The following is a 25,852-nucleotide window of genomic DNA, read 5'->3' as shown; positions in this document are numbered from 1 at the left end:
ATTTATAACTTTAATTTAGTCATGTATACCTATTTAAAATCACACATTATATGAAGTATTTTAAAGAAATATTATTTTTTGCATTTTTACATTCCAAGAAATACTTGTATCCAAAGTCTTTATATACATCTCTGGCATGCAGGTCTTTGTCCTCATTAAAGATGCTCATCAAGTCAACTAATCATTCTCTGGAGTTTGTCATCTCCTTCAACAGTCTTTCCAGCAAACACATATTGTCATTTGCATACAATTAAGACAGTTGTTTTTATTTGTCCTGTAAAGGAACTTTGGTGATTTCAAACGTAATTACTCATTCTATAGCTTTTAAACTGTTTTTTTAAAAGGTCTTTTAATATATTTAACACTTTGAGACAATACTCCTGGGAAAATTGCCAAAAGGCAAATAATATGTACCAGTTGTGTAACAAGAAAAAAAAATTCAGTGCTCTTTATGAGTATCTAAAATTAGCATTTACTGATAAAATTTCTGGCTTATGTGCCCTCCCTAAACAGTATTTGGTCATTCAAAATAAAGTAATTGTCAAACTGTCTTGAATTTAAAAGACTTCATAGGGACTTAAACATAATGGAAAGATTTAAGGGACAATTTTTGGAAAGGAAGCTTTCCTTTATCTGGTCATATACAGTATAAATGCATCAATGCTTTTTAATCCATTCTAACTTCTCATATGGCACTCAAGCCTCTTTCTCTTTATGTTAATCAGGTTCTGCCCTTTGATCAAAATCCAGTTTAAGCCTTTCTTTTTGTATAGTGTGTTTCTTGACTGAACATAAAATACTCAACCACAATAATGATGTGAATTATGTGTGTGTTTTGTGTGATAGAGAGAGATCATTGTTGAAAACTTTTTGTTTGCCAGGTATCATTATGTGTACTTTATATACATAATCTCTAATCATCCCAATTACAGACATCTGTCCCCATTTTACATTTGAGGAAGCCAAGGATTATATTGCTTAAAAATCTTATCTAATTTGGTAGATTTTATAAATCCTAAAACTGGCACAAGGCCTGAAGTTTGTAAATTCCAAACTGACTTAAAAACACTTCTGTGGTTTTTTCCTATAAATTTTGCTGTCTGTATTTAGGGCCTCTTTATCCAAAATGAGATTGCATTCATTCTTTCATAAATAAAATTTGTTTCATAAAGTTATTTCATAAATATGTATTTTCCTCCCAGCCATCTTACTCCATCTTGATATTGAAGTTACTACTTTATTTATTTTTATTTTATAATCCTGACCCAAGGATATTCCTCCATTTATCTTCAGATAGAATTAAAGGGGTTGTGGGAGAGAGACAACGATGTGAGAAAGACACATGGACTGGTTGCCTCCCGCACGACCCTGGCCAGGGCCAGGGACCAAACTGCAACCCAGGTACGTGACCTTGGGTGGAATCAAATGGGCTGATGCTCTAACTGCTGAGCCAAACCAGCCAGAGCTGAAGTTACTACTTTATGTCTTCTGTGCCTCCTAGGGTAAAATGAATACTACTGAACACATAGTAATGAGAATTTATTAACTAATTCATACGTGAAATCCTACATCAAGTTATTCATAACCATTTACAATGTTGAGTGATGTATTCTGTATATGTAGTTATGTCCAATTGGTCCATAATGATCTTCTAGTCTTCTGTTTCCTTATTGACTTTCTGCCTAGTTGTTCAAGTCATTATTGAAAGTGTTGAAGTTACTATTATTGGCAAATCATTTGTATCTCTTCAAATATGTTACTTTTTGTTTCCTATATTTTGGGACTCTATTGATGGATTGACCATTTTATTTTTCTAAATTCTGTCTGTTCCATCTCTCCTTTGGTTACTGTTTGCATGAGTGAACTTCTACTTTCAACTTACTTATGTCTTTGAATCTAAAGTTTGTTTCTTATAAACAGCATATAGCTGGGTTATGTGTGTGTGTGTGTGCTTGTGTGTTTTATTTATTCTACCAACCTCTACCTAATGATTGGCTAGTTATTTCATTAATTTAATTACTGATAAAGTAGGATGTACTTCTACCATTTTGTAATTGTTTTCAGTATGTCTTATGCCTTTTTTATTCCTCTGTTCTTCCATTATTGTCGTATGTAGAAATCTGTTTCAAAATTTTGGATACATAGGGAGAAGAGAAATGAAGTACTACCTAGAGGAGGATGTAGGTTCAATTTTAAAAGGAAATGCTAGGGCATGTTTTATGTTCTAAAGAAACTTTCAATTTATAAGGGATGATCGAGAGGTATCACAAAGAAAGAAGGGCTCCAAAGAGAAGAATGCTTGAGCTAAATCTCTTTCAGTGATTAAGATCACAATGTAGTGAAAAGGGTCTTCTAGGCTAAAGTGGAACATGAATAAAGACAGAGAGGTTGAAGCAGACATTGTGGGTTAATGGACCTATACTTAGTTTTTGTCGCTGAGGTCAGAGTAAAAGTGTCCAGGAAAAGAATTGTGATAAGCAGGAGAGAGGCAGTGGTCAGATTCATCTATAGTTTGTTAAGCAGATTTTGAGTGACCACCCACTATGTGCCAATCAATATTTTAGGAGCTGAAGATCCTGTACTGAAGGTTTTTGCTTTTGTTTTTGGAGCTTACATTGAGGTATAGAAAAAGACAACTAACAAGAAAAGAAATTAAGAATAAAATATTAAACAAAAAGTTCAAGTCAGAAGATAAAACAATATCATTTAATAGAAAGTGACATGGGATGGGATAACTAGTATAGGAAATTCAGGAAGGGCTCTCTCAGAGAAATAGATAACATATGAGAAAAGGAAGTTTAAGAAAATGCTGTGTTCCATTTTATATATGTTGAGTGTGAAGAATCATTGGGAAATCCAAAAGGATATATCTGTTGAGCTAACTAGGTCTAGAACTCAAAAGGAGGTTTGACAGTCATTATTATATGGGAAGTGGTTGATGTCATGAGAGCTGATGAAATGTATGTAGTGAGATAGACCAAGTGGCAAGATGAGGGCCAAAGCCAAAACTACAGGAGCACCATATTTAAGGAATGTATAGAAGAAGAGGTGTCTGTGTAAAAGCCTGAGAATATGAAATATTCAGAGATGTAGAAGAAGACATGGAAAGGACCCAGAAGAGCAGTATCTTAAAAAGCTGAGAATGGAGATAACTTAACAGTAAAGGAGCACAAGGAATGTCATTTGCTGTAGAGAGATCAAGTAGTAAGGACTAAAGATGCATTACCTTCAGTGAACTTCTGGAGAAATTCAGTAATGGTGGGCTCAGACCTTGATTACAGACCTTGGAGAATTGATGGGAGATGAGGAAGTAGAAACAGGGGTATTGTTTGTTATTTCAAGGACCTTGACTATAATGGGCATGAAGAATCTTAACAGATACAGAGGGATGGCAGGACAAGAGAAGCCTTTTAAAATAAATGACTTTTATCATTTTGAGAATACAGCAGTGGCAAAGGTGGGATGATTTAGGACTGAGTATATGTGCAGCAAGCAGGGGGTGAGGACAAGGGGAAGGGTGTTGACAGCTCGCCAGAGCATGTTGGGAGTTGTGCCACAGGGCTTGGTAGAGGAAGATGTTGAGCCTAACGGGCAGTTATCTGAGATTTTTTTTTTTTTTTTTCATTTTATTTTTTATTGTTGAAATAATTTTTTTAAAATCTTTATTGTTGAATGTAGAATGTATTACAGATGTTCCTCATTTTTCCCCCATTGACCCCCTCCTCCCAACTCCCGCCCCCCTCCCACCTTTTCCCACACTATTGTCTGTGTCCATTGGTTATGCATATAAGTTCTTTGGTTTATTTCTTCCCACCTCCAAACCCCTTTCCCTTTGAAGTTTGTCAGTCTAGCAATGAATTTGTACTTCTTAATCCCTTCACCTTTTTCACCCATTCCCCCAACCCCTCTTCCATCTGGCAACCAACAAAATGTTCTCTGTATCTATGAGAATGTTTCTGTTCTACCCGTTCATTTTGTTTGTAGATCCCATTGTTGATATGTATTCATTGCCATTTTGTTTGTTCATATATTTTATCTTTTTCTTCAAAAAGACCCTTTATCATTTCATATAATAACGGTTTGGTGGTGATGAACTCCTTTAACTTTTTCTTGTCTGGGAAACTCTTTATAGGGCCATCGATTCTAAATGACAGCTTTGCAGGATAGAGTAATCTTGGTTGTAGGTTCTTGCTTTTCACCACTCTGAATATTTCTTGCCACTCCCTTCTGGCCTGCAAAGTTTCTTTTGAGAAATCAGCTGACAGCCTTATGGGAACTCCCTTGTGGGTAACTAGCTGCCTTTCTCTTGCTGCTTTTAAGATTCTCTCTTTGTCTTTGAACCTTTTGCATTTTGATGATGATGTGTCTTGGTGTGGGCCTCTTGGGGTTCATCTTGTTTGGGACTCTCTGTGCTTCCTGGACGTGTGTGTCTGTTTCCTTCACCAAGTTAGGAAAGTTTTCTGCCATTATTGTTTCAAACAGGTTTTCAATTTCTTGTTCTCGCTCTTCTCCTTCTGGCACCCCCAAGATGCGAATGTTGGCACGCTTGAAGTTGTCCCAGAGGCTCCTTACACTCTCCTCATTTTTTTGGATTCTTTTTTCTTTTTGCTGTTCTGATTGGGCGTTTTTTGCTTCCTTATATTCCAAATCGATGGTTTGCTTCTTGGATTTATGTACTCTACTATTGAATCTGTGTAAATTATTCTTTATTTCAGTTAATGCCTCCTTCATTTCTGACTGTGCATCCATCATTTCTGACTGGTCCTTTATTATGCTCTTGAGGCCCTCACTAAGTTCACTGAGGTTCTCACTAAGTTCATTGAGCATCCTTATAAGCAGTATATTGAACTCAGCATCTGTTAGGTTGCTTATCTCCATTTTGCTTAGTTCTTTTCTTGGGGTTTTGTTCTGTTCTTTCATTTGGGACCTGTTTCTTTGTCTCCTCATTTTGGCTGCATCTCTGTGTTTGTTTCTGTGTATTACTTAATGAGAGGTATGGGGCTATCTGAGACCAGATGCTGTTTGTTTGAAAGAATTTAGGAAAAACCTGAAGCAGGATCCAAGACAGGCCAATCCTATGGTTAAGCGAGTGGCAACAGCTTGGGTGGCCTTGAAAGTTGGATGGGGTGGGGCCTCAGGGAGTCACCAGGGCAGGGCTACCAGTGTGAGCCAGGTTGCTGGAGTCCCAGGTATGGCAACTGTCTGCTGCCCCAGGGAAGGGCTCACGAAAGGAACAAAGGCCTCTGACAGCACCTTGGTCCTGGAGAAAGCCCCCTCTCCAGGCCTCACTCCAGTGCCAAACAGCTCAGTTCTTCCCTGTATGTCTCTGGTGCCCCTGGAGCTGCCTCCCCTCCAAGCTTAGAGGGAGAGTCCGATAAGTTCGTGCGCGGGCCCTTTAAGAAGCTGCCTGGGGCTCCAACCACATCAGCTTCCCTGAGCCTTAGTTCCTGCTGGTTTTTCCAGCCAGAATTATGGGGACTTCTCTTCCTGGCACTGGAACCCTGAGAGGGGCACCTGGTGTGGGACGGGGACCCCTCAGTCCTCAGGAAGGACCTTCCCAGCTGAGCTATCCTCCTGATTTTTATTCACCACCTCCACCTCCACCCCTCCTACCAGTCTCCATGTGGCTGCTGCTTTAATTCCATAGTTGTAGGACTTCCATTCAGCTTGATTTCAGGCGGTTTTGAATGATGATTGTTCTGTAGTTTAGTTGTAACTTTGATGTGGTTGTGGGAGGTTGCAACACCGCACTAACCTACCTACCATTATTTTAAAAAGTCAGATTCTTTACAATTGAAAAAGCACTCAGTGGGAGGCTAGGGGTGGGGGATGGATTGTGAGGGGTTTAGATATAACCCCCCCAAAAAATAAAAATAAAATAATTTAAAAAAAGAAAAGAAGTGTTGTGAATTTCACTCTTTATTCCAGAAAACCAGGGTCCTTCCTGACATATTAGTTAAGCAAAATTAATTACTCATTTTCCCCACAAATATACTCTTTATTTAGAAAAAAATAAAAAGAAACTATTCCCAAGCTACCTGCATTACAAAAAGTCAGGTGAGAAGGTTTACTTGATTGGTGTTAGGTTCTGATATAGTAGCATCAATGACAGTGCTGGGCATGCTCCGACACAAATATACGGCTCCCCTACCCCCAACCCCTGTCCTCCCTCCCAAAGTCAGCAGCTGGAATGGAAGTGAATGATGAGTGAAGGCTCTGGATACCTAGGCAATTAGATTAGTGGGCAGGCTGCTGAATTTTCTTATTTCAGAGATGGCACAATTTTGAGTGATGGCAAGATCCCGGATATGCAGTAGTAAGTCACTGCAGAATGTATATAAATAGGACTACTGGAGTCACAGAGGTCAGAGAGTTAGGAGTTTGTTATTTAGTTGCATAGTCATATGGATTTCCAGATCTGCTGTGTTGGTGAAGGAGTGAGGGAAACCATGAGAGATATGCAATTGTGGATAGTGAGTGGGGTGGGGGGCATGGCTGGGATGCTGACAGATGAGCTGTAAAGAGGTTGGATTGTGTGACATACATCTCAGAGGACAGTGTAAATGAGCTCAGAGGATCAGAAGAAAACTCTTGCTTTTCCTACTTTACCACCAGGGTGAGAGATGGCAGAGGATGCTTCCTCCCCTGCAGGGAACTCAGGGGAAACAGTGAGCACCCCCACGGGTAGGCAGACTTCAGTATGGCAGTGCGGAGGGAGAGTGTCCTGGCCTGAAAGCTGTGCTATATTAAGCTTAGCTGCTGATCCTTTCCACTGTTTCCAAGAACAAAAAAAAAATGTCTTAATAAAGAAATTTAGTTGGTCTTGACAGCCAAGCAGAAGGGGCCTGAGGATGCCTCAGAGAAATCCTTTAGGGAAATCATAAAGTCTCTAAGTCACATGTTTATGAAGAACTTATGAAATAAAACCTCCCAAGCAGATAATGTCAGAATTCAGAGCTGGGTATTCTTTGTGGATAAATATTTCACTGCTGGTGACACCAATTTTTACAAGCTAAAGTTACAGTCAGAACATGCCCTTCCAGTGCCGAGTGCCACATCTGTTCATTCATTGGCCTGTTCACTTGTTTATTTGTTTGTTCATTTGTTCATTCCTTCACTCATGGAATATATACTGCATGCCTGCTACCACATGCTGTACTAGGTGCTGGGCAATTAATAGTGAGGCAGTCCCTACTTGGAAGGAATCTCTGATTTTATAAATTGGAAAAAGCCACTGAATAATAAGTTGTTTCAAAAATATTGAATTCCTTTTTATCCCCTAAATTAAATACTCCCAGTTGATTTAATTTCTAAACTCTGAAAAGAAACCATAAAAATATTAGGAAATTATAGATATTTGTTTAGTCATTCTAAATAAGGTATTTCTTTCTGGTACTTCCCCAGTTACTCATCTAAACAGTTACTGATATAAACAAGTTGATATGCTGTATATCAGAAGACAAAATATAAAGACAAATGTAAAGAGATTCTTATTTTTAATAAATGTATACAAGGTTCAATATGTTTAATATAAAATTCCATATAAATCAGTAAGAATGAAACAAGCACCAAGAAATAAACTTTAAAAATTATTACAGATGTCCACCTGGCAGGTTTGGTTCAGCAGTTAGAGCATCAGCCCGAGAACCAATGAGTCGCGGTTCGATTCTGGTCAAAGGCACGTACCTCGGTTGTTGTTCATCCCCGGCCCTGGTAGGATCATACAGGAGGCAACCAGTCTCTATTACATCCGTGTTTCTCTTTGTCTCTCTCTCTTTCCCTCCTTCCCACTTTATCTAATGATAAGTGGAAAAATATCCTCGGATGAGGACTAAAAAAATTATTCCACAAAAGGAAAAATACAAATAAGCAATAAATAAAGGAACAAATAAGTATTAATTTTTATTAAAGGCATATAACTTTAAAAGTTAGTGACATGCTAACTCAAGGTTTTATATACAGTCATATACAGCTGAGGGGATATAAAGGCCCAGCCCTAGAGAGAGCCACTTGACATTGAACATCAAAGCCTTCTGTTGTGTGTACCTTTCACAGAGCATTTACATTCAAGAAACTTATTCTAAGGAAATAAATAGTAAAGCTGTGCACAGTTTTAATTCATAAATCTTCATTAGGGTTTATTTTATCATAGTGATATACCAATGACAGTACCTATCAATCAACTTCAACCTCCCCACCCCCGAATCTGCACCCATCTTCTGTTTAAATCTGACCTGTTCTTTAGGGCAGCTGAAATTTGTCTTTTCAAACAGATGTTCACAGCTGGCACAGGGCTCCTTATTCCCTTCACCTCTCAGTTTAGCTATTTCTGTCCTATCTAATAATGTTTATATTAGTCGCATATGGCCTTTTCTGATAACTTTCACAATTATACTGCCTTGAAATTTGCTTCTTTCCCTTACCAGTATTGTTGGAGCATGTGTTCATTAATCACCCTCCTTTAATGAGATTGTTAGTTCCTTGGGACCACCTTAGCCAATGACTAGGCATGTACCCAGAGTTGGATAAGTCCTTTGTTGAGTAATTGAATGAGGGAAAGTATGATAAATCAGTGACTGGTTGACAGGGGTCCGAGAAAAGGGGCCGTGAGTGCCCAGGAAGACTTCTCTGCAAACAATACAATGAGTCAGGTGCCTCTGCACAGTGTTGTCAGGGCATCTGTAGTCTCCTCTCCCTTGCAGCTGTTGCATTAGTTACTCCTTCAAAGGCAGGCCCAGGTCCTCTCCTTTCCCTTATCCCAAATATGGCCAGAGGCCACAAATAACTATTGCCTGCAAATAAACACTGTTCTTCTTCTGGAAGGTTCTCTGTCTCAGAGCACAGGTCTATACCCAGGCTTCTGGTCTGACCTTCTTTAGTACTTACTATTTCCCAAGCACACTGTACCAGGATTTTCTTTATTAATATATGTTTATGAATATGTATGTTTATATAACTATTCACACACAAACACAAACATATATATTGTTATATATAATTCTAATTCAAAGAAAAAAATTGTGAAATTAGGGATGCATGATCACTGTAGAACATTAAGATTCAGTGAAACATTTGTCTTTCTCTGTACGGCTTATTTCACTTAGCATAGTACCCTCAAGTTCCGTTGGTCTTATTGCAAATGGCAGGATTTCTTTTTTCTCATGCATAAATAATAATAATTATGTGTGTGTGTGTGTGTGTGTGTGTATATATATATATATATATAATATATAATTATATAATTATATATTAATATAATATATATAATATATAATTATATATTATATATAATTATATATATATATATATATATATATATATATATATATATATAATAATCTCACATCTTCATTCATTCATTCATCCATTGATGGACACTTGGGTTCTGTCCATGTCTTGGCTGTCGTGAATAATGTGAAAGTGCATGTATCTCTTTGAGATCTTGGATTGCTGAGGTCATATGGTAGTTCTAGTTTAAATTTTTTGAGAAACCTTCACATTGTTTTTTATAGTGTCAGCACCAATTCACATTCCCACTAACAATGTACAGGGGTTCCCTTTTCTCCACATCCTCACCAACACTTGTTATTTCTTGTCTTTTTGAAGGTAGCCATTCTAACATGTATGAGGTGATACTGCATGCTATCACATATGTGGAATCTCAGAAAAAAAAAAAAGGCAAAGTCATAGAAACAAAGTAGAAAAGTGGATGCCAGGGGCTGGAGCGTGCAGGACATAGGGAGAGGTTAGTAAAAGGGAACAAACTTTCAGCTATAAGATAAAGTCTGGGGAATCTAATGTCAAGCATGGTGACTATAGTTGATAGCACTGTTATATAATTGAAATTTGCTAAGAGAATAGAACTTAAAAGTTCTCAGCAAAAAAAAAAAAAAGGGAGGTGATGTGTATTAGATGGGGTATTCCTTTCACAACTCACAGGGTGGGCAAAGGGTTTACAGTTGTGAGTACACGAAACAAAGTTTTTTCTTGTATTACTAATTATTGTACTTCCCATAGGAACAACTGTAAACTTATTTTTGCTCACCCCTGTATATATAAATCAAGTCACCACAACATACACTTTAAATATCTTACAGTTTTGTCAATTGTACCTCAATAAAGCTTGGAAAAAAACAATGAAGGAAACCCAAATAAACTAGTCTTATGAAGTTTTTTTTTAAAGAAGAAGATTGAGTGAAACATGGTAGAAGTTTAAGGTACTGGTTAAATCATAAAAAAGCAAGTCTTATTGGTGGGATAGATTTAGCAGTCAACTATTTTTTCACCTCTGAATCTCTAAATTGGACTTTTATTTTGTCAAATGTATAAACCACCTAATTAATGGGAAAGCACAGAAGTAAAAATATTCATGCTTAAACAAAAATTCTCAGCAAATATTTCATGGTTTTCCATTGTATTTTCCTCCTTTTGGGTCCAAATACTGGTTCTTCTTTTATTAATTGCATGACTTTGGACAATTAACCTCTCTGGGCCTCAGTTTTCCTGGATATAAAGTGGGCACTATTACCTCAAAGGTAGTTAGGAGAATTAAATGAGGGAATATATAAAAATGCTGAGATGGCTGCTTTCTCTATGAGCTTTAATGATGATGGAACATTGGTTCACCTCTGCTTGCTGGAATCCCACAGACCACAGGGTACAGCTAAACCACAAGAAGCCCCCTTTCTCTATTCTTTCATGTCATTGTTTAAATAAGAAGTTTGCCTACTGTGTACAGGCACATTCCTATTTCCCAGTAAGTATTCTTATCATAAACTTCCTGAGTATGTGTTCATTCCATATATTAGCCTATTTAATATTTCTTATATCTAAGTCCTTATTTGCTCCTGATTGAGATATGGAATCTAATTAACCAATTAGGATTCTGGGCTTATTTTTGAGAATGTCAGTGAAACAGAAACATGAATAAATCAAAGTGTAATTTACTCAGATGAATTCAGAAGGATTGAATTAATATAGAGTCCAAATAGCCCTCATTTAGAGCAGAAGGAGCTTATACTGGGGGTGCTGGGCTGAATCCACTGGACTGACTAGTGTACTTATGATCAGGGAGCTAAAGAGCTGAAGGGACTTTGCTTATGTCACAGAACAAACACCCCTCTCCCCCATGCCTTTGCTTCACAGACACATTTGAGATATTTGCAAATGGACAGCTTGTACTTTTATTTGTTCAATGAAAGCACGCTCTTTCTTTAGCTGAACAATTGCGATTAATGTATAGGTCTTTTATTTTTTTCTGTCACACATATTTCAGAATTGAAATATACCAAAACTAGACCATTTATATTTTTTAAAGATTAAAAATAAACATCTCTATCTCAAAACCTTTATGAGATACATTTCTGAAATACAACTAAATTCTTAGGGCAGTAATCCAAAGTGTTATCTCTGAACCAGTACCATCAGTAGCACCTAAAGCTAGTTAGAAATGCAAATTTTCAGTTCCCACCTCAGACCTTCTGAATCAGAAACAAACCTTCCTCCAGGTGATTTTGATGAGAGCCACTGTCTTAGGGTATTAACTATATTTTAGGAGAAGTGCTCTATGCCAAAATATATTATTTTTGTTCATATTTTTGATCAGGAAAGTTTGGGCATACTTTTCGTTAAGTACTTTATTTAACCCAATATATTCAAAATTATAAAAATTAAACCTGTTTTTAATACATTTTGTTGCTATTAAAAATACAGTTTTGCTCACTGGTCTTTCCCTTTTATTTTTTCCTTTTTTGTATTGCCACATGGTAGCCGTGTTGGATTTTATGTCAATACTTTCAAAAATGTCTCTAGCCTTGAGGCCAAGTTCCATAAGGAAATTGCCGTGGTGAGTAATGATTTTTACTTATGGAACATAAAGTGAATGAACATTTATTCTGGAAGCAAAAGAAGCAGCACAGCATTATGCAAAGAATGTGCTCACGTGCATGTTGCTGTTAAGAGTGTATTATTACTCTTAGTAATATTTCTGCAGTTTTTTTTGTGACCATGTAGTTTATATATTGCAAAGATTTTAGTGTGGGGGTATACAAAAATGCTCTCATGAATCACTGGCTGCTTTTATTTCTCTTCTGAAATTATTTTTTTCATTGTCACAGTTTCAGAGTTTTGGATCTTTTTTTTGTTTTGTTTTAAGTCGGTTTTTAATGTTGGAATTCCAAGTGACACTTTAAGCTGAGGGGAAAAATTTGTCTCCAGATATCCAGATAATCAGTGGCTGTGCTGTCCACTGGTATTTGCTGTTTAGCTGGTGGTTGTATGACTTTTCTGTAGTAGAGTCAATGTAAACAGTTATTTTTTGTTTTCTGCTCTGTATTTTGGTTAAGAAATATATTTATATTTTTTAAAGTTTATTTGTATTTGTGACCTTTCAGTTTTGACATGAATTCTAACTTTTCAATAAACAAGCCCTCTCTGAGGGCAATAGCCTGAGTAAGCATCAGAATAACTTGCAACTAATAGACTAGTGTCCTCTGTCCCCTTAGCTTTGCCACAAACTGTATGAAGTGATGACGAAACTGGGCGACCAACATGCTGACAAGGCCTTCACCATTCAAGGTGCTCCCAGGTAGGCCTTGTTAATCAGAGCCAAGTTCATGTCCATTCACCTTTAATGCAATGCTTGTTACAATTTCTGCAGTCTGTATCAGCCTATTGTATTTTACTCATTCTATAAAAATCTAAAATGAAGGAGCCTTTCCATGTAGAGGCAGACACCTGCCTTAGTTCTATGCTTTTGTACATTTACCTTCAGCCTTCAGATTTACCCAGCATGGACTTTTCTCACCGTCACAGTAGAATTGACTATCTGCCTCTCTGCTTTCCATAGGATCTGAGAGCAATAGTATACACTTTTAACATACAATTTTTTAGTTGTACTTGTTACTTTCTTAGGACAGGAAAGGAATTCCCCAAACTCACAACAGGTAACCATGATATTTATTGTTGGTGATGACATATTTAAAGAATCCATTTTGAGAAAGGAAAGAGAAAGTAAATGAGACCTTACCATCATTTTATCTTCTCACTGCATTGTTTTGCTTTTATTGCACATGTTATTTTGAATATGCCAGTCAAATACACCTAAGGTGAATTGTCTGCATTACCAGGTTTGTTTGGCTTTACACCAGCTTTCTCCTGTGATTTGAGGATCTCTGTTATTCCATCCTTCTCAGGTATTATTATATTCTAAAGGAATGCAGGCAAGTGAGCCTTGGGCTGGAAGCCCAAAGACCCAGCTTTCAGTTTTATGACTCTACATGTAGTTAACATTCACTGCCTGCCTTACGTCCAAGAGCCTCTTTGGTTAAAGAGCTCTCTCTCTCTCTCTCTCTTTTTTGTAATTCAGTAGAGGGGGGAAAATATGCTATTGGACTAAACAGCTTTAAGGTAATAGGCAGTTATGATTGAGTATAGAAAATATATATTCTATATTTGCAATTTTAATACCAATGTATACACTCATACACACACTTTTATAAAAAGTATGCATTCTCCACCTTAGCCAGTTTGGCCAGCAGTTAGAGTGTTGGCCCGCAGTCCAGAGAGACCCAGGTTCGGTTCCCACTAAGGGCACGTACTTCAGTTGCAGTTTGTCCCTGACCCTGGCTGGGTCATGTGGGTGGCAACCACTCGATGTGTCCCTTTCACATCCATGTTTCTCTCTCTCTCCCTCCCTCCCACTCTATCTGAGCAAAAAATGGAAAAAATGTCCTTAGGTGAGGATAGAAAAAAAAAATGCATTCTCCTGCACATGCACCACATCTCCATCTGTCCATGTTTGGGTCTCTCTGAAGGTAGCTAATATTTTTATTTGTTGCTTTTTGGATTAGCTGTATTCATAGACTCTGCTATGGCTTCTGTACTAAGTGGGCATAAAGTGTATCTTCTCCTTCTAAGGGAAAGAATATTGCCTAAAAGAATACATGGATGGTGTGGGGTAGAGCTACTGTTTTCATTACAGCTAGGAACAAAGTAAGAATTGTAATATCAAAATGACATTTGCATGTTTTAGAAATAAAATACATCAAAAAACTAAGGATTGCTCCCTTATCAGAGATGAGAGAGACAAATGCATCTGAAAATTTCAAAATTGCTAAATCAGATAAAGTGAAGAGAGTGGGGCCATGGCCATGTAACAAATGTTTCTTTCATTTTTTTTCAATGTTCCTCTGCAGAACGAGGTGGTGAGTGAGCTCAGTAGGATCTATCTCAATTAAGCATAGATTGGGGCTATGCTTCCCAACAGAGGCCATGATTGCTGGCACTTAGCCCTAATCATGTGCTGTGTCTGTGTTCTCTCTATAGGACCCATTCCCTTGTAGACCATACTGCTGTGTACATGCTAATTTATTTTGGGATGCAGGTCCTATTCCTTCAATCTATAGACTTTTGAAATTCTTAGAGAGCAGGATGTGTCCCAAGTGCCCTCTTAGTCATTAAATTTAGCCTGGTGCCAGGGATGTGGTGGGTTGTCAGTAAATATTTCTGACTCTGGTCCATCACATAATTTGTTTGCACATTTCAAGCTGCCTGAGTTGAGTCATTGTTCTTTAAGGTGTGGAAGCAGAACAGTTAATAAATTAATTTTTAAATGTTATTAGAAAGCAGTCCTACAAAATCTTAATTAACACTATCCAAAGGATGCCTTTTATCATGAAATTTATAATTTTCAAGGTAGGTTTTTCTATAAATTAAAAGTGACATTAGTTAATTTAATTCAGCTTATGTATGAATGATTCTTGCAAAGCCTGTTTGGCACAGTGGAAAGAACAAGGTTTGTATTAGGAACACCTGAATTCAGATCCAGTCAATGCCAAGTGGCTCTAGGGATTTTTATCCTTTCTGCACACATTTGTAGTGATTAGAGATAACCTATGAACAGGGTCTGGCACACAGTGGCCAGTAAATGGTACTAGAACAATCATTGCTAATAATCATAAGAATTAACCGGGAAAGGGAGCAGATAACAAATAATACCTGTCAGGGCTCAGGATTTCTCTGGGATGGAGAACACCTGATAAATAAATATTGCTCCTTAGAAAACCCCTGGCTTACATCTCATGTGTTCATCTAGTGATTCAGGTCCTCTCCGCATTGCAAAGACACCATCGCCACCCGAGGAGCCTTCACCCATCCCAAGCCCAACAGCTAGTCCTAATCACACGCTGGCACCTGCATCTCCTGCACCAGCACGGCCTCGGTCACCTTCGCAGGTAGGAAGAGATCAAATATATTAGGGTGACTGGAAGAGCTTGTGGTAGGATGACCCCATCTGGGATAGTCCTGCGGTGTTGGGGCATTGAGAGGGGTTTCCACTTGGGGAGACTTTGACGTGTGAAGCTCTAGGCATTGTGATTATCACTAAGGAATCAACTCATTTTTCTTACTTGGATTTTTAATTTTCTTACACACCCTATACCTGAGTGTTTATCTCAGTTTCCTCGGGCTCTTCTGCTCTCCACATCTCTCATCTCTTGCTTCCTTTCCTTTCCTTCAAGGCTTCGTTAAATCCTACCTTCTCCAAGAAACCTTCCTCTTGCAGCACTTTAGGTAACATTTGGGGCAAGTCTGGCCAAGAAAAGCTGTTAGTGTATATGCCATTTCACACTTTTTATATCATCCACCATATATTGTACATGAATAGACAGTCAAAAAAAAGTGTAGGAAATGAATGATTGAAAGAAACAGGAAGGGCCAGGAAAAGGTAAATATAGAGAAAAATTGCCACTCATTTCTTTCCTACTTTGGGTAAAAATGAAATTCGTATAAGAAACTTTGAAGTCTCCAGTTCAGTTCAAGTTGAAACTAGGTAAGGAAAATCCTAGGAAGATAAATGTAACAGATAGATTCTAACGTTCTTTTGAAAACACTGGAGTGGAAAATGAAATGCTTGCTGCCTGCAGGTCTCACTGATTCCAATGAAAAACTTGATTGATTTTAATTTTAAAATTTTAATATATTGCTGAAGTGAGAAATCATTTTCAGTTTGCTTCAGAGAAGATACCTCAGAGAAACAGGCACCTGGCCTCCAGTCCTGTGTGTAGCTCTTGGGTTGAGGTGAGTGGAGCCTCACAGCCTAAATTTTTCTTACTGGACCAGTGCCAGTCAGTGCTCAGAGAGCCGCACAAGCAGACGGCACTTCTCACCTTAATCTCGTAAGCTTGTTTCTATGTGCAGATCTGAATTTCGGTTAGTGATCTCATTGTCCATCCTGCTCTATTCACATTAGATTTCTGCATATCTTACATGTCATCTTTGGCTGAATTAGCTACTGTTTGTGTTTATTGCCTCGTAGACAAGGAAAGGGCCTCCTGTCCCACCTCTGCCTAAAGTCACCCCAACAAAGGAACTGCAGCAGGAGAACATCATCAGTTTCTTTGAGGACAACTTTGTTCCAGAAATCAGCGTGATCACACCTTCCCAGGTGAGTGCCTAGTACAGAGGTGGGATGTCCACAAAGTACCATGGTAGAGGGACCCTCAGGATCACCTTTAAAGAACTTGGCAGATGTTACTGAAGCTAGTGATATAATTTCAGTTGCCATTCAGGTTTGCTTAGTATGTCTAAAGCATTCTTTTCTTTTTTAATTTTAACTAATTTCTTTATTTCTGTTATAGATGTTTCTACTTTTCCTCCCATTGACTCCCTCCTCCCCACTCCACCCACTATTCGTGGTATTATTGTCTATGTCCATGGTTGGTTATGCATATCTGCATATAGGTTCTTTGGTTTTATCTCTTCCCGCTCTGCCTCCCTCCTCTAAAGTTTGTCAGTCTGATCCCTGCTTCCATGTCTCTGGGACTATTTTGTTGATCAGCTTATTTTCTTCATTATATTCCACAAATAACTGAAATTAGGTGCTATTTGTCTTTCTCTGACTGGCTTATTTTGCTTAGGATTATACTCTCCAGGTTCCTCCATGTCATATCAAAGGATAAGAGATCTTTCTTCCTTACAGCTGCATAATATTATCTTGTATATATGTACCATAATTTTTTATCCACTCATCTACTGATGGACACTTGGCCTGTTTCCAGATCTTAGCTATTGTAAATAGCGCTGCTATGAACATAGGGATGCATATATTCTTTCTGATTGGTGTTTCACGCATCTTAGGATATATTTCTAGAAGTGGAATCATTGGGTCAAATGACAGTTCCATGTAAAATTTTTTTTTTTTATAATTTTTTTTTTATTATAATTTTTGTTACAGATGTTTCTCCTTTTTCCCCCACTGATTACCCCCTCCCCCTCCCTCCCTGCCCTTTCCCCAGATTGTTGTCCATGTCCACTGTTCATGCATACATGCATATAAGTTCTGTGGTTTATCTCTCCCCCACCATCCCCCTCTTTAGGGGATTGTCAGTCTGTACCTCGCTTCCGCGTCTCTGGGACTACCCCATTCCTCAGTCTGTTATGTTCATTATATTCCACAAATAAGTGAGGTCATATGAAACTTGTCTTTCTCTGTTTGGCTTGTTTCACTTAGGATGATACTTTCAAGGCCCCTCCATGTAGTCTCAAAGGATACGAGATCTTTCTTTCTTACAGGTGCATAGTACTCCATTGTGTATATGTACCACAGTTTTTTGACCCATTCGTCTACTGATGGACACTTGGGCTGTTTCCAGATCTTAGCGATTGTAAATAGTGCTGCTACAAACATGGGGGTACATATATTCTTTCTGATTGGTGTTTTAGGCTTCTTAGGATATATTCCTAGAAGTGGGATCACTGGGTCAAATGGAAGTTCAATTTTTAATTTTTTGAGGTAACATCATATTGTTTTCCATAGTGGCTGCACCAGTCTGCATTCCCACCAGCAGTGCACTAGAGTCCCCTTTTCTCCACACCCTCGCCAACACTTGTTGTTTGATGATTTGTTGATGGTGGCCATTCTGACAGGTGTGAGGTGATACCTCATTGTTGTTTTAATTTGCATCTCACTGATTGTTTTCTCTAGTGGCTGCACCATTCTGCATTCCCATCAACAGTGTACTAGAGTCCCCTTTTGTCCACATCCTTGCCAGCACTTGTTGTTTGATGATTTGTTGATGGCAGCCATTCTGGCAGGTGTGAAGTGATACCTCATAGTCACTTTAATTTGCATCTCTGTGATGATTAGTGACACTGAGCATTTTTTCTATGTGTCATGGCCATTTGTATGTCCTATTTGGAGAGGTGTCTATTTAGGTCCTCTGCCCATTTTTTAATTGGGTTCTTTGCCTTTTGTTGAGTTGTGTGAGAGCTCTATATATTTTGGAAATTAACCGGTTATCTGATGTATCTATCATTGGCAATTTTGTTCTCTCATATAGTGGTCACCCTTTCCATTTTGATGCTTGTTTCTTTTGCTCTGCAAAAGAAAGTTTTTTGTAGTCTAGTTTATTAATTTTTCCTTTGTTTCTCTTGCCCTAGGTGATGTATGAGTAAAAATTCTGCTGCATGTGATGTTAAAGATTTTGCTGCCTACACTTTCTTCTAGGATTTTTATGGTTTCACGAGTGACATTTAAGTCTTTTATCCATTTTGAGTTTATTCTTGTGTGTGGTGTAAGTTGGTGGTCTAGTTTCATTTTTTTGCATTTAGCTGTCGAGTTTTCCCAACACCATTTATTAAAGAGACTGTCTTTACTCCATTGTATGCTCTTACCACTTTTGTCAAATATTAATTGAGCATATTGTCTTGGGTCAATTTCTGGGTCCTCTGTTCTTCCCATTGATCTGTATGCCTGTTCTTGTGCCAGTACCAGGCTGTTTTGATTACAATGGCTTTGTAGTATAACCTGATATCTGATATTGTGATCCCTCCTACTTTGTTATTCTTTTTCAAGATTGCTGTGGCTATTTGGAGTCTTTTTTGGTTCCATATAAACTTCTTGCATATTTGCTCTAGTTCTGTGAAATATGTTGTTGGTATTTTGATGGGGATTGCACTGAATCTATAGATTGCTTTGGGTAGTAAGGACATTTTAATGATGTTAATTCTTCCAGTCAAAATGACAGTACATGCCTCCACTTCTTTGTGTCCTGCTGTTTTTATTTTTCAATGTCCTTTAGTTTTCAGAGTACCTGTCTTTTATCTCTTTGTTTTAGTTTATTCCTAGGCATCTTATTTTTCTGTTTGTCTTGCAATGGTAAATGGGATTTTTTTTTTTTTTTTTTTTTTTTAGTTTCTCTTTCTGTGTGTTCATTATGATGTTGGCTGTAGGTTTTTCATATACCGCCTTTATTATGTCAAGATATGATTCCTCTGTTCCCACATTGCTGAGTGTTTTAATCAGAAGTGTGTGCTGGATTTTGTCAAATGTTTTTTCAGCCTCTATTGATAAGCTCATATGGTTATCTTTCATTTTGTTTATGTGGTGTATCACATTTATTGATTTGTGAATATTGTACTATCCTGGTATCCCTGGGATGAATCCCACTTGGTCATGATGAATAATTTTTGGATCCGATTTGCTAATATTTTGTTAGAGATTTTGGCATCTGTGTTCATTAGAGATATTGGCGTTTTTTTTTTTCTTTGTAGTGTCTTTATCTGGTTTTGGAATTAGGATTATGCTGGCCTCATAAAATGAGTTTGGAAGTCTTGCATCTTCTTGGATTTTTTTGGAATAGTTTGAGGAAAATGGATGTTAGATCTTTTTTGAGTGTTTGGTAAAACTCCCCTGAGAAACCATCAGGGCCTGGGGTTTTGTTTTCTGGGAGTTTCTTGATTACATCTTCAATTTCTTTTGTTGTTATTGGTCTGTTGAAGTTTTCTATCTCTTTCTGGCTCAGTTTTGGGAGACTGTGTATTTCTAGAAGTTTGTCCATTTTACCTAGTTTGTCTAATTTGTTGATGTATAATTGTTTGTAATATTGTTTAATGATCCTTTGTATTTTTGTGGTGTCAGTTGTTACTTCTCCCCTTTCATTTTTTATTTTTTTACTTGGGTCCTCTCTTTTTGTTTCTTGGGGAGTCTGGCTAATGATCCATCAATCTTGTTTATCTTTTCAAAGAACTAGCTCTTTATTTCATTGAGCTTTTGATTTTTTTTTTCTTTTCTTTTTTAGTTTCTATATTGTTTATTTCTGCTCTGACCTTTACTATTTCTTTCCTTCTACTTGATCTGAGTTTTTCTTTTTGTTTACTTTATAGTTCTTTAAGTGGTAGGGTTAGATTATCAATTAGGAATTTTTCTTGTTCTTGAGGTAGGCTTGTAGTGCTGTGAACTTCCCTCTCAGGACTGCTTTTGCAGGGTCCCATAGATTTTGTGTTGTGTGTTCATTTTCATTGGTTTACAGGAAGTTTTAAATTTCTTCCTTGATCTCCTTGGTAACCCATTCATTCTTTAATTACATGCTATTTAGTCTCCATGTGTTTGAATATTTTTGTTGTAATTGATTTCTAGTTTCATGCCACTGTGATCTGAGAAGATGCTTGATATGATTTCAATCTTCTTGAATTTGTAGAGACTTATTTTGTGTCCTAACATGTTGTCTATCTTCAAGAATGTCCCATGTGCACTTGAGAAGAATGTATATTCTGCAGCTTTGGGATGAAATGTTCTGTAAATATAATTGAGTCCAACTGATCTATTCCATCATTTAAGGACTCTGTGTACATGTTAACTTTTTGTCTAGAAGATCTATTCTGTGGTGTTAATGGGGTGTTAAAGTCATCCACCATGATTGTATTGTTATTGATCTCTCCCTTGAAGTCCTCCAGAAGCTTTTTAATATATTTTGGTGGTCCTGTATTTGGTGTATATATATTTACTGGGGTTATATCCTCTTGTTGGGTTGATTCTTTTAATATTATGTAGTGACCTTCTTTGTCTCTTATTATGGCCCTCTTTTTGAATTCTATCTTATCAGATATGAGTATTGCTTAGCTTTTTTTTTTCCATTTTCTTGGAAAATTTATTTCTATCCCTTCATTTTCATTCTGTGTGAGTCCTTTGTTTTGAGGTGGTTCTCTTGTAGACAGCATATGTATGGATCGTATTTTCTTTTCCAATCGGGCCTGTGTTCCTCATTCTCTCTCTCTCTCTCTCTCTCTCTCTCTCTCTCTCTCTCTCAACAGCAAGGGTGTTGTAACAGTCCCTTTAGAATTTCTTGCAGTGCTGGTTTGGTAGTGGTAAATTCCTTTAGCTTTTTTTTTTGGTTTGTGAAGCTCTTTATTTCACCTTCAATTTTGAACGATAGCCTTGCTGGATAGAGTAGTCTTGGATTCAGACCCTTGCCTTTCATTACTTTGTATTCTTCATGCTGCTGCCTTCTGGCCTACAGTGTTTCTATTGAGAAAACAGCTGACAGTCTAATGGAAGCTCCCTTGTAGGTAACTTTCTGTTTCTCTCTAGTTTCCTTTAAGATTATTTCTTTGTCTTTAATGTTTGTCATTTCAATTATGATTTGTCTAGCTGTGGATCTTTTGGGGTTCATCTTTCTTGGGACTCTGTGTTTCCTGGACTTGTGTGACTTTTTCTTTCACCAAATTAGGGAAGTTTTCTATCATTATTTCTTTAAACAGGTTATCTATCCCTTTCTCTGATTTTTTCTTTTTCTGGTACCCCTATGATGCCAATGTTGTTACGTTTTGATTGTCCCAAAGCTCCCTTAAACTCTCTGCCTGTTTTTTAATTTTTTTCTCCATTTGCTGCTTTATTTGTGTGTTTTTTTTCCTACCTTGTCTTCTAACTTGCTGATTTGGTCTTCAGCTTCTTCTAATGTACTATTAAATCCTTTTAAGGTATTTTCATAACAGCTATGTCATTCTTTATTTCCTCTTGATTTTTATTCATAGCTTCTACCTCTTTTTTTATGTTGGTGTAGTCTCACTGAGCTCTTTATAATTCTCATTAAGTTGTTTGAACACCCTTAAAAACATTGCTTTAAATTCTTTATCTGACACATTGCTTGCTTCCATTTCATGTAGTTTCTTTTCTGGTGATTCCTCCTTTTCTTTCATTGAGGTTGTTTCTTTTTCTCATCATTCCAGCAGTCTGGTAGTTCCAGGCCAGTTGAGGCTGTTGGGATGTGTAGGCAGGTCAGTGTGTATTAGATGAGACTGCTGTGCCTCCCAGGCTGTTCTGGTGCATAGCGCTTCTTGTCTACTATGAATCCCAGAGGACTGACAGCTCTGGCTTATGTTGGTCTGTTGTAGTAGGCGCTGCTGGGGTGTGTGGTTCCTCAGGTACCACTGTTGCCTGGTGGATTTCAACTCCTGATCACTCGCTACTGATGCTCCTGGTAGCAGATCACCACTCCTGGTCTGTGCTGTTGCTGCTACTGCTCCCAGGGTACAGGTCTGAGCTAGAAAGCCTAAGCTGCTGTTGGGGTGGGACTTCATTCCCAAGTCAATCACTGCTACTGTCTGGGATGGTGCTTGGCTCCTAAGCTGGTGCTGTTGCTGCTGCTGGGGGTTTGCTTGGTTCCCAAGCTAATACTACTGCTGCTGGAAGCAGTGCTTGGCTCCAGCACCTTGTTGCTGCTGGGGGTGTTGCTCAGCTCCTGAGTCCCTTGACAGTGCCACTACTGTGTGCTGGTCCGTATTGTCACAGTGGAGGCCAGTGGTCCAATTATGCAAGGAGCACTGGTGGCCTCTGATTGCTGGGCCCTAGCCACTCACTGCTGCCTCCTCCCAGAGAAGACCCAGCAGATTTTCCAAAATGTCAGGGCCTTCCTGCCCCCAGCAGGGAGAAGCATCCTGATAAGCCATGCACAGCAGTAGCCAGCTTCTCCCCTGTCCACAGCACCAGAACCCTCTGCCATAAGTTTCTACACTGCTGCATGGTTGCTCATCCATACTCATGTCCATTCACACTCTCTCTCTCACACTTGCTCACACTCTCATACACACACTGTCATACACTCACTCTCACTCTGGTCCTGCCCTCTGCCATCTTGCTTTTCTAGAGCACTTTCAAGTGGGAGATGTACATATTTGAAAATAATCATTTTATTTTTTATTTCTAAGTAGCACATACTTATTGTAGAGAATGGGAAAACACTAAAAAGTGTAAAATGAAGAATTTTAATAACCACTTAAACCATTCTGACTTAGTCGCAAATATACTTTGGTTTATTTTCTTTTAGTTTTTTTTCTAATTACATATTGATTTTGTCCCATAATATTCAAATTGTATTGTGATGTACTCCTGACTTTTCTGCTTAATCCCTTTGGGCATTTTTCTCACATAATAGTATTAAAACAACAACAACAATGTTTAGCTGGAGTATTCTATTAGATGGATGTAGCAAGCCCTGATTGTGACCACAGGTTGCTTTTGATTTTTCAATGATTTCACCAGCACTTTGGTGAACAACAATATAAATGAATTTGTGTTTGTATCTTCTATTATCTCTTTTATATTACTTCCTAGTAAAGAATAGGAAAATGAAATTAAAGAGGTGAATAGTTTTAAGTCTTTTGCCCTTCAGTAGGCATTAATTTATCTATATTCATGATTTGGCAAATGGAACCGTCAGTGTTCCCCTGGCTTTCAAAGACACCCAGGTGCAGATGCTCCACCCACAGTTACCCTCAAGGGACTATAGACCTGTCTCTGCAAGGGGCTTGGTTGTCCCATTGCCTCAAAAATGCTTCCAAAGATGCTCCTAATGTCATCGAAACCAGCTCTTTGTTTTGAGTGAAAGTCCCCAGTCATGCCAATATTATTTCTCCCAGTGTTCTCAGGAGTAGAAATAATATTTACATTTTGCAGGAGGTGTGAATGCAATACTTTAATTACTGAACACATAAATAAAAACACTGTATATAGCATCCTAATTATAATCACATTCTGTTGATAATAATAGAAGTAATGTACTTATGTCAGGGGGTTCAGAAAATAAATGAAGAAGCACTGCAATGGCAAATCATAATTTGTCATCTCTTTCAGGGCCATTTCTTAATAGACACAATGCTTCTGGCTAATTTTTTTTCCTTTTATTGTTTGTATGAGATGCTGAATTTGGTAATCTAACTAGAGCTCTAAATAAGATTTAGCAGCTCCTTTGAGGGGGAATTGTATGTTTATCAGTGCATGGACAAATTATGCCTGTGGATACACAGCTGCCAGGCATAGCTGAATTGAACCAAATGATCTTACCCAGCATCTGCCTGGCACAAAACTTGAGCCGTTTTCATTTCCAAGTTGTGCTGTCAATTTGCATTTGCGAACAGCTCAGCTTCATTCTCCTTTTTGCCACATCACTTTTCATTTTAGTGTTTTTAGGGTGATGGTGTTCTTACTCTCAAGTTGCTTTCACCTGACCCTATAAGAACATCCCAATTATATCACATATAGAGAACGTGGTCACCTAGAAACCATGTGCTTAGCTGAGGACATCTCCATTTAGCAGTTGAGCTAACTGAAGTAGAGAAAACGCAACACGTGGACTAGTTCTGAAATAAAGGTGGGGGTTCAAGAGAGTTCTTTCTTTTAAAATGTGTTTTTATTTGTAGTTGGTTATCTTATAGATAAGGGTCCTTCATGGTGGGGTGGGGGGGGAGTCAAATCAGTTTTTAAAATTACAAATGCCAGAAGAGGCCTTTGAGTACTTCTAAGAGCATTAACTTTTGCTGGTATTTTTGAGTGAGTGTGATGGGAAAAGTCAAGAGTTGGCGGAGAGGGAGAGGAAGCACCTTTCAAAACAGAACCTTCTCCAGCTGCTGCTGCAGTGAGACAGTTAGCTGGTGGAGTGCTTGCTCCAGCGTGGCTAGTCTTCAAGCAGACTGCAGAGTTGTTGGAAGGGAAGGGGGAAGGGGGAAGGGGGGAGGGGAAGGGGGAGGGGGAGGGGGAAGGGGGAAGGGTCTCTTACTGGCAGTGTGTTATGTCCATCAGTCAGCCAGCAATTTTATAAGAACTACCTAGCAGAGACATTTTGGGTGTTCAGCTTTCTTTATATGGTTTTCTTTTAATATGGGGAGGAGGCAGAAAGGGGTTTCTGTCATTTTTCTGATTCTGAGAAGCAACATGGCTCTAGCAGGTGGATCACATGGAAGCATTTCTATTGACTCAGTGGCTGTTAGTCTCATGTCATGAGGTTAAGGGAGGGAGGGAAGCAAAGATTATATTTTAGTTTACTTTTTAGCTTCTTGAATGATATAATCTAGTTTTATCTAAAAATTTACAGATGCTGCTTTTCATGAAGCATCTTAATTCCCTTAGTTGCTTGTTCTTCTTTTTTTTTTTTTTTTTTTTTATTGATTAATTTTTGTTACAAATGATTCTCCTTTTTTCCCCCAGTGGTTCCCCCCTCCCCCTTCCCTCCCCGCCCCTTCCCCCGATTGTTGTCCATGTCCACTGTTCATGCCTATATGCATATAAATTTTGTTGTTCATCCCTCTCTCAGCTCCCCACTCCTTAGGGGATTGTCCTCAAACTGTTATGTTCATTATATTCCAGAAATCAGTGAGATCATATGAAATTTGTCTTTCTCTGCTTGGCTTGTTTCACTCAGGATGATACTTTCCAGGTCCCTCCATGTAGTCTCAAAGGACAAGAGATCTTTCTTTCTTACCGCTGCGTAGTACTCCATTGTGTATATGTACCACAGCTTTTTAATCCATTCGTCTACTGATGGGCACTTGGGCTGTTTCCAGATCTTAGCGATTGTAAATAGTGCTGCTACAAAGATGGGGGTACATATATTCTTTCTGATTGGTGTTTCAGGCTTCTTAGGGTATATTCCTAGAAGTGGGATCACTGGGTCAAATGGGAGTTCAATTTTTAATTTTTTGAGGTGACACCATATTGTTTTCCATAGTGGCTGCACCAGTCTGCATTCCCACCAACAGTGTACTAGAGTCCCCTTTTCTCCACACCCTTGCCAACACTTGT

General features: G+C 38.2%; 1 protein-coding gene across 5 annotated transcripts in view; it reads left to right on the top strand.

Moving 5' to 3' along the window:
• AMPH (amphiphysin) overlaps positions 1–25,852 on the top strand; it is a 344,846-nt gene that overhangs the window by 244,052 nt on the left and 74,942 nt on the right. For 3 of the 5 annotated variants that reach the window (XM_036247402.1, XM_036247403.1, XM_036247400.1), the window contains exons 8-12: positions 11,770–11,845; positions 12,504–12,586; positions 14,196–14,204; positions 15,095–15,233; positions 16,316–16,444. In XM_036247402.1, the coding sequence (XP_036103295.1) occupies positions 11,770–11,845; positions 12,504–12,586; positions 14,196–14,204; positions 15,095–15,233; positions 16,316–16,444 (436 nt within the window). The remainder of the gene's footprint in view (positions 1–11,769; positions 11,846–12,503; positions 12,587–14,195; positions 14,205–15,094; positions 15,234–16,315; positions 16,445–25,852) is intronic. The other 2 variants (XM_036247404.1, XM_036247401.1) reach the window with 1 other exon arrangement.

The sequence above is a fragment of the Molossus molossus genome, unplaced genomic scaffold, assembly GCF_014108415.1.
Source record: "Molossus molossus isolate mMolMol1 unplaced genomic scaffold, mMolMol1.p scaffold_m16_p_7, whole genome shotgun sequence".
Classification (NCBI taxonomy): domain Eukaryota; kingdom Metazoa; phylum Chordata; class Mammalia; order Chiroptera; family Molossidae; genus Molossus; species Molossus molossus.
The sequence above is the reverse complement of the archived record's forward strand: the minus strand, read 5'-3'. Positions and strand labels throughout refer to the sequence as shown.